The 8,680-nt window shown below is 34.7% G+C and overlaps 2 protein-coding genes across 2 annotated transcripts; both read left to right on the top strand.

Annotated features, from left to right (window-relative positions):
• Positions 1-934: 934 nt before the first annotated feature.
• Positions 935-2,829, top strand: LOC106771624 (GDSL esterase/lipase At5g33370-like). Its single transcript, XM_014657617.2, has 5 exons — positions 935-1,196; positions 1,351-1,478; positions 1,557-1,799; positions 2,105-2,357; positions 2,421-2,829. The coding sequence occupies exons 1-5, from the start codon at positions 950-952 to the stop codon at positions 2,651-2,653; spliced, it is 1,104 nt and encodes a 367-aa protein (XP_014513103.2). The 5' UTR covers positions 935-949; the 3' UTR covers positions 2,654-2,829.
• Positions 2,830-5,769: 2,940 nt separating this feature from the next.
• Positions 5,770-7,692, top strand: LOC106771444 (GDSL esterase/lipase At5g33370-like). The gene is made up of 5 exons (XM_014657424.2): positions 5,770-6,046; positions 6,133-6,260; positions 6,432-6,674; positions 6,818-7,070; positions 7,198-7,692. Exons 1-5 carry the CDS (start codon positions 5,791-5,793, stop codon positions 7,431-7,433), a joined length of 1,116 nt encoding a protein of 371 aa, XP_014512910.1. The 5' UTR covers positions 5,770-5,790; the 3' UTR covers positions 7,434-7,692.
• The last annotated feature ends 988 nt before the right edge of the window (positions 7,693-8,680 follow it).

The following is an 8,680-nucleotide window of genomic DNA, read 5'->3' on the forward strand; positions in this document are numbered from 1 at the left end:
GGTGTTTTTCCTGCATTTCCATTCCTAAGGGGTTTTGCTGAAAATTATTAATGTAGGCTTTATTAAACCCCCATCGAAAATGTCCCTCTGAGTAATAAATTAGTTAATGAAATGAATTAAACACAACGCACATGGGTTCAGTTTGAACTTTCGAATGATTTCGCAACAAAAAGTTTCCAGATCTAGCTTTATACAAAAGTTGGCTCAGCATAACTTTTGGACTTTGGCACAATATGGTACTTATTCTATCACCACACTTTGAATTCAGACGCATTTAATCTACCCAACTGTATCAACTGTCAGTAATTTATTTGTTTGTTTTTCCATATATAAAAGATACACTTTTTTTATTTTAATTTTTGTTTTTCTAAATTTAAATAACTATTTTCAGAGAGGCATCGTTGGATGGTAGTGTGATGGGTGAACTTGTCACCGTGACAGAACATTAAGGAATTGCAGCATGAGACTCCAACGTTGGTGCCTCTACTATCGAAGATGAAGTCGGCGGCGAATAGACGTTCTTCACTGCGTTTATGGATTTATTGTTGTTCCTATCATCTAATATGTAACTTTTTGCAGGTAACATAGATACGACAAGTGAAGGTAAAAGTAAAAATATTTTAGGTTTTAATGAGGCATCGTTTTTACCACGCTTTAGTAATGAGTAGCTGTGGGGGTTGGCGGGGCAATGTTTGTGTTCATTTGATACGAAGTGGGACGTGTTTTGAAATCTGAGAAAAAAGTTACACATTTGCTTAAACAAACAACCCTAGCTATTAATTGAGGTACTTTCTCTTCTTCATTCGGCGGTAGCTTTTTAACTCTGTAGAGGTGGTAGAAAAACTCATTTATGATTTTCAATGTGCTCTTCATCACTTCACACACCTTATATATATTACCCTTTTCCCAGTTCTCTAGTGTCAGCGACAATTAATATTCACTCATAACCATGTCCATGGCTACTTGTTCAGATTCCAGCTTTTGTATTATAGTGACAACCTTGCTTATATCTATAAGTTTCGCTTCTGCTCAACGAAGGGCTTTCTTCGTTTTTGGTGATTCACTCGTAGACAGTGGCAACAATGACTTCTTGGCTACCACTGCACGAGCAGATGCTCCCCCCTATGGCATTGACTTTCCAACACACAGACCCACAGGACGCTTCTCTAATGGACTGAACATCCCTGACATAATCAGTATGACTTGTTCTAACATGGTTAATTAATCATATTACAAAAATGATCAAGATTATTCGTTACTAATTTTAACTTTTCTAGTAGTTTTGGACCTAAAATCTCCCATTTGCATGCATGCATAGGTTGGTTTCATGTGAGAAATGGTTAATTGCAGGTGAGCAGCTTGGCTTAGAACCTACACTTCCATATCTGAGCCCTCTACTTATAGGAGAGAAACTCCTAGTTGGTGCCAATTTTGCATCTGCAGGGATTGGAATTCTCAATGATACCGGATTTCAGTTTGTGAGTTCAATTTACTTCGTGTTAATTTTTCTTATTTATATAACTAAAAGTGTGCTATATATGTAATTATTCTGGCAGCTTCACATCATTCACATCTACAAACAACTGAAGCTATTCCAACATTACCAGCAAAGGTTAAGTGCGCATGTTGGTGCAGAGGAAGCTTGGAGGCATGTAAACCAAGCACTTGTTCTCATCACTCTTGGAGGGAACGATTTTGTGAACAATTATTACCTGGTCCCATATTCAGCAAGATCTCGCCAGTTTTCTCTCCCGGACTACGTCATCTATATCATATCTGAGTATCGCCTAATTCTCAAGGTATCGATATATTTCCAAGTAAATTCTATATATCGTTCAACCATGCATGCCCTTTGTTCAATTCATTTGCTGAGAAATTTAACAGCAGAGATATAGGCTGAACCTATAAAATTAAAACTTGGTTGCCTCAAGTTAGCAAATGAGTGTGACTATGCATGAGATGAGACAAACATTTTGGTTGGTTGTACTAAAAGTGTTGTTTAACAGCATTTATATAGATAGAGTTATTATATATAACACAAGCTTTTACTTGTAAAATTTTGTTGTTGCATTGTTCATCTTATGCATTTACATAAAAAGTGCAGAGGCTGTATGATTTGGGAGCTAGGAGGGTCCTTGTGACGGGAACGGGACCAATGGGGTGTGTGCCAGCAGAGTTGGCCTTGAGAAGTGGAAATGGTGAGTGCGACGTGGAGCTCCAGAGAGCTGCATCCTTATTTAATCCACAACTTGTTGAAATGGTGAAAGGACTCAACCGAGAGATCGGTGCTCACGTTTTCATTGCTGTAAATGCATATGAAATGAACATGGATTTCGTTAACAACCCTGGAGCTTATGGTACGTTCACTGTTACTGCTATAACTTCTCACAAGAGGCTTCTTACGTTTTGTTTTTGAACAGGGTTTGTCACATCAAAGATAGCTTGCTGTGGTCAAGGTCCCTTCAATGGGGTGGGACTCTGCACACCCATTTCCAACTTGTGTCCAAATCGTGATCTTTACGCGTTTTGGGATCCATTTCACCCATCGGAGAAAGCTAACCGAATCATTGTCCAACAGATGATGACTGGGTCGGTTCAGTACATGCACCCCATGAATCTTAGCACCATCATGGCCATAGATTCCAGGGTTTGATTGATACGATTTATGGCTTCATTAAGTGGTCACCACAGGATATGTGTAAACTTTCCAGCCATATTCTACGTTCTACTAAGTTCTGTTTTATCTGATGAAGATGATCATCTCCTTGCTAGTGTCTGTTTGCCCTAAACTAAAATGTTGTATTCCTTTTGATTGTGAAGATTTTTGTGTGTAGTTGTGATGATGCCTCTTAACTCTGTGTGCTTAATTCCTTGAGAGTAAAAGTCTCGTGTGTCTTTGATGGTAGATAATGCACGTGATGAACATTTAACGTCCTTGTCATATTGAAGTTCAGGAAAGGCAATTTTACCCTTATTATTTACAGAACTCACTTATTTGTTTCATGACACGTGAATGATTTTTTCCTTAATTTTTTCCCATAGTATTTAACAGGAAATTGAAATACTAATTATCTATTTTTTAACTTTCAACAGAATATTGTGTTTTCTTTGTATGGTATCAATTGTGAAAATAATAATGACGTTATTTTTTCTTTTAGATAAATACATTATTTTATAGCCTTCTTCGTAAAAGTAGTTATATATTTTGTACAAAAAATATTTGGAGTGCTGTTTATTTGTTTAAAAATTTTATTTTTTACAATTTTATTATTGTTATTATTATTATGATAAAAACTATGAATGTTTGAAGAACAATAGTATACTTTTACATATATAAAAAAAATTCATCCGTGTGTGACATTACATCTCACTACCTTTTCTCCTTTTGTTTTTAAAAAAAATACAAAATTAACATTTGTCAATATTGTTATAAAAATTGTCAAAATCTAGTCAAATTGTGTTATACACACATGGATTAACAAATATATTTGTTAGTTCTAACAAATATGTTAACTGATATGGTCCAAAAGAGTCAATTCATTTTTATTAACATAAAATAATTAGAGAATATATTTGTTGGTTCAAATATTTATTTATTAATAATATATGTGATTAGATTTTGATAGTTTGATTACATTGTAATATTCCTTAATATCATATACTTACAAAATATTTAGTAATTAAAGTAAGGTATCACATTATCGCTATTATTTTACTAATTATTATATATATATAGTCATAAATCTTATAAATACATATGATATTTCATTAAGAAATTCACACTCACTCGTACTCATTCTTCCTTATTAAAAAGATCCAAATTCTCTTACTAACTTAAGTGTTGAGGAGTCTTTTAAAGGTGGATCTCTTTCTACGTTCCAACCCCTAGGAGTACACATCAGGATTTCTCAATCCACTCTAGGGAATAACCTCTGTCCTCAACAGAGTGAGCTCCTCATTTGTCTCCTTGAGCCTCTTCTCACTTTCACTCAAATTGGCCAAGAGCTCGACATTCTCTCTTCCAACCTCCACGAGCTTGGCCATCCATAGACTCTTTTTGGCCATATAACTTTTGCAATACCGCAAAATGGTCATGCACCAAGCCATCATGACATCGATCCATACAACCTTCTAGAACGACCTTCTTCATCAACTATAAGTCATAAGGAGTAGGAAGAGAATCATTTTTCATAAACTCCATACGCATCTTTAGATGCCATAATGAAGGGGACATTAGACATGGTAGCCAAGGTGTGCTCCACCAAGAAAGGTGACCTCAAACCTTGACAAGACCACCCAGGAAGATCCCCAAGGTTCATGTAGGGAGGTAGGGGAACACCACTAGAGAAGGCGTCGCCTAAAAGAACTTTGGTCAGCTATTCTTCAAGGGCCTCTCCAGCACAAGAGCCCCTATAAGGTCGACACCACCAACTACGTCGACCTGTAGCCTCCTCGAAGACCTTGCTAGCAGTCAAGTCCACCACCTCGGAGGTATACTTTTCTCAACAAGCTCCTCATGAGTAGGAGGCATAACAGAGTTTGGAATCGACGACGCCACCGTCACCACAACCTTCTCTTAACAACAAGAGAAGCCACTATGGGAGCCTGGTAGACTTGGCCTTTTGCTTCTTCGAATGGGCAACATGCCTTGCCTTTTAGTCAAAGTCTTTCAACGACATGACCTTTGCAGACAAAAAAAGAAAATTGAATTCCTACTTCGAAGACAACAATAACAATCACTAATTTTCATATATACGATAAGTTATTATATTTATTGATATTACTTGATATTCTTTTGATATTACCAATTTTATCGCATAAGTTACAAGATTCAAAAATCTTATAATAATACACATGATATTTCAATAAAAAATATATAGTCACTCATACTCATTCTTCTTTATTAAAAAGATTCAAATTCTTTTACTAATTATATTAGGATTTCTCAACTCAGATCTTGCTTCCTATACGAAAATCTACGCTCAAAATTCATATAAGAAAGTATATAAAAAAAAAACTTTTTTTCATGTTTGAGTAGGCAATCAACTAACTTATAATAGATAAAAAAAAAATAGTAAAATTCAATAAGTTGACGTAATTGAGTGCGTCTCTCTCATCAAGTTATATCTACCCGTTTTTTTCCTGTGTACTAGTGTTTTTGGGATTTATTTTCCTTATTTAATCATAAATGTTTGAAAATCAAGTGTTTGTTTTTTTAAAACTTTTTGGAACATTAATAAGTGATGAAGGACTTTCGTTTCTTACTACAAAAAAAGCAGAACGAATTTGAAGTTAATATTCAATAACAGAAAATGATCGGAATATTTTATGACGCCAAATGTGAGAGGAAAAAAATGGAACTTCTATGCCTACATCCATTTCAATGAACAAATTTTAGTTATTCACGTATGATGTTTAAAAAATTTTAACGGCTATAGTTAACCGTTACAAGTCAAGAAACTAAAATGCTATTGATTTCTCTTTCACTACTCTCCTGATACAATTTCCATAAGTTTGAAGCTATAATTCGGCGGTTGAAAAAGGTAAAGAAATAAAGAACATGTATCTAATACCGAAAACTTCGGAGGTATCATATATGCAGGTACAAATATTTACACTCATTTAACATTAACCTAACATCAGCTACTTCTTACTGAGACTCTGTCCACTAAGCCATGTGAGACAACTTATAGAGTAGCTAGGTACTACTAATTCATTATATATATAAGTTTGTGTGTGTGTAACAGAGTAGCCTAAGTTAGACTTCAGTTTCATCTACAATTCCAAATCATGGCTAGCTTTCCCATTATCAGGTCTTATGTTGTTTGGAGTCTAGTGACAGTACTAGCATTCAGCAGTTTCAATTTGAAGGGGGCAGAGGCAGCACGAGCCTTCTTTGTGTTTGGAGATTCACTTGTTGATAATGGCAACAACAACTACCTAGTCACCACAGCTAGAGCAGATGCTCCACCTTATGGCATTGATTATCCAACTCACACACCCACTGGACGTTTCTCCAATGGCCTCAACATACCTGATTTTATCAGTTCGCTTCATAAACTATCTAATTTTCATTTCACCACTGTTAAACTTCATCTGTACTGTAAGTTCACCTGTGATTAAATTCTGCAGGTGAAGCACTTGGGTCCGAGCCCACGTTGCCATATTTAAGCCCTGAGCTTGACGGGGAAAAATTGCTGGTTGGTGCCAACTTTGCTTCTGCCGGCATTGGAGTCCTCATTGACACTGGAATCCAATTTGTATGTGTATAATAGTCAATAAACACCACCGTACCAATCACATAATAATACGTAGACCATATTCAAATGTTATCAAAAAAATGTTGTCTATATACATTAGCAAAAACATGGACCACTAGTTTACATGTGCCTGCGGTTGATTATGTATGATATATGTTGTTGTCATGGCAGGTAAACATTATCAGAATGCCTAGACAACTAGAATACTTCCAACAATACCAACAAAGGGTGAGTGCCCTTATAGGAGAAGAGGAAACAAGGAAATTAGTAAATGGAGCACTAGTTCTCATCACCTGTGGAGGTAACGATTTTGTGAATAACTACTTCTTGGTGCCTAACTCTGCTAGATCCCGCCAATTCGCTTTACCAGATTATGTCACCTATGTCATCTCTGAGTACAAGAAGATTCTACAGGTAATAAAACCATTATAATCTACTAATTACTGAATACAGTGTTGTTATCTGCACATTCACACATGCACAATGATATTAAGCATTAAAACAAGGTTTAACTAATTAGTATTACGTTTGGAATGGAATGCATGGACTTGGATCAGAGGCTGTATGATCTTGGAGCACGTAGGGTGTTGGTGACAGGAACCGGTCCACTGGGTTGTGTTCCAGCGGAATTAGCCACGCGAGGCAGAAATGGCGAATGCTCAGAGGAGCTACAGAGTGCGTCTTCCTTGTACAATCCACAACTTGTTGAGATGATCACACAACTCAATAACGAACTCGGTTCGGATGTCTTCGTTGCAGCCAACACACATCTCATGCACGATGATTTCGTCACTAATCCTCAAGCATACGGTAATCTATGCGTGCATAAAACATCACCAGTTCGTTATATCCGAACATCACTTTCAATGATCAGAATGTAAAACTTTCAACTAATACTTCAATTCCTAACAGTTATGGGATGAATTTGTGGAAACAGGATTTGTTACCTCAAAAGTTGCGTGTTGCGGTCAAGGACCCTTTAATGGTGTTGGATTGTGCACGGCGGCGTCGAACTTATGTCCAGATCGTGACACGCTTGCATTTTGGGACCCATTCCATCCATCGGAAAAGGCTAACAGGTTGATCGTTCAGCAGATTATGACAGGAGCCTCCAACTACATGAAACCTTTCAATCTCTCAACCATTTTGGCCTTGGACTCCAACAAATACTAATCATACATCTCTACTACAGAATAAATGATATTTTTTGTGTGACTTTTTGAGGAATGTGATTGTATTTAAGGGTCAAATCATACTATTTCTATCTTCAATCTTATAAAGGGAAAAATAGAGGCTTCTTATTTGCTTTTTGCTTAAATTCATGTGTAGACCCTCTTTATCTGAAAGTATAGACATACATTTGAATGCCTTGGAGTACTACTTGTACTCTTCTTTTATCTATAAAGTTTTCCTTACTAAGAAAAAGTTCATCTTCATCGGCTACTTTCATATATGTTTTTGAACTATATTTTGTATTCTTCTCATTCTTCTCGCTGTTGGTATAACTATAAAAATGTGATTAATAATTAACTAGTTCAGATCATTTAAATTTTGGTTGTTGGAAAATATAGTAAATAAAAATATAATTTCTAACTATATTTCTTAAACAATAAATACTCTTAGATACTTTATTATATGTGGGATTAGAAATCACAATCAAAATACTACTTTATACTTTTTTTCCGGACCTCCCTCAGATTATTTTTGGTTTTGGTTATATTATTTTTTCAAAGTTCTCAACACTGCGTCTCCAAGTTATGCTAGGTTGTTACTTGGATGTTCAAGTCAATATAAAAAATTGTTCGACATATTAAAATCTTAAATTCGTAATAAATGTAACTATTTACATTTTTATCTTATACTCATATTTATAGATTTTGAGATGGGTTTCTAATTAGTATAGTCGTAATCATGACCCAATACCTGGTAAGCACATCTTACTTATAAATTTGATTATAAGTTATATTTAAAGGTTTTTAAGTAAGGGTTTGTGACCGTTCGATCATCCTCAAATTTTGGCCGAACAGTTGTATAATGCATTCGTCCTAAACCACTCGGTCGATAGTTAGTTAGGGATGATATGATACATTATGTTATATCTTTTATGCATAAAAATTAAAAATAAAATTTAATTTATATTTTATTAGTTATATTTAACTAAAATTAAAATTTAATTTATATTTTATTAGGTTAATTTAATCAAATTAAAATTAAATATTTATTTAATTTAATTTAAATAATATTATTTTTTAATTTTATTTAAATTTTATTTTTAAAATCTGTAAATTATTTATTTTTAAATATGCGTGAATCTTCGTGGATATCCATAAGTTCTTTTTTTAAATTTATAATTTTTTAAAATGAGCATAGACGAATAATTTATTAAATAGACATTATCTCAATTTGTTGTCAATACTTTT

Source organism: Vigna radiata, chromosome 8, assembly GCF_000741045.1.
Source record: "Vigna radiata var. radiata cultivar VC1973A chromosome 8, Vradiata_ver6, whole genome shotgun sequence".
Lineage (NCBI taxonomy): Eukaryota > Viridiplantae > Streptophyta > Magnoliopsida > Fabales > Fabaceae > Vigna > Vigna radiata.

Coding starts and splice junctions, on each gene's coding strand:
- LOC106771624 (XM_014657617.2), top strand. CDS start 950: ATGTCCATGGCTACTTGTTCAGATTCCAGCTTTTGTATTATAGTGACA. Junction 1,197..1,350: donor GAACATCCCTGACATAATCA/GTATGACTTGTT, acceptor GGTTAATTGCAG/GTGAGCAGCTTGGCTTAGAA. Junction 1,800..2,104: donor AGTATCGCCTAATTCTCAAG/GTATCGATATAT, acceptor TAAAAAGTGCAG/AGGCTGTATGATTTGGGAGC.
- LOC106771444 (XM_014657424.2), top strand. CDS start 5,791: ATGGCTAGCTTTCCCATTATCAGGTCTTATGTTGTTTGGAGTCTAGTG. Junction 6,261..6,431: donor TTGACACTGGAATCCAATTT/GTATGTGTATAA, acceptor TTGTCATGGCAG/GTAAACATTATCAGAATGCC. Junction 7,071..7,197: donor CACTAATCCTCAAGCATACG/GTAATCTATGCG, acceptor TTGTGGAAACAG/GATTTGTTACCTCAAAAGTT.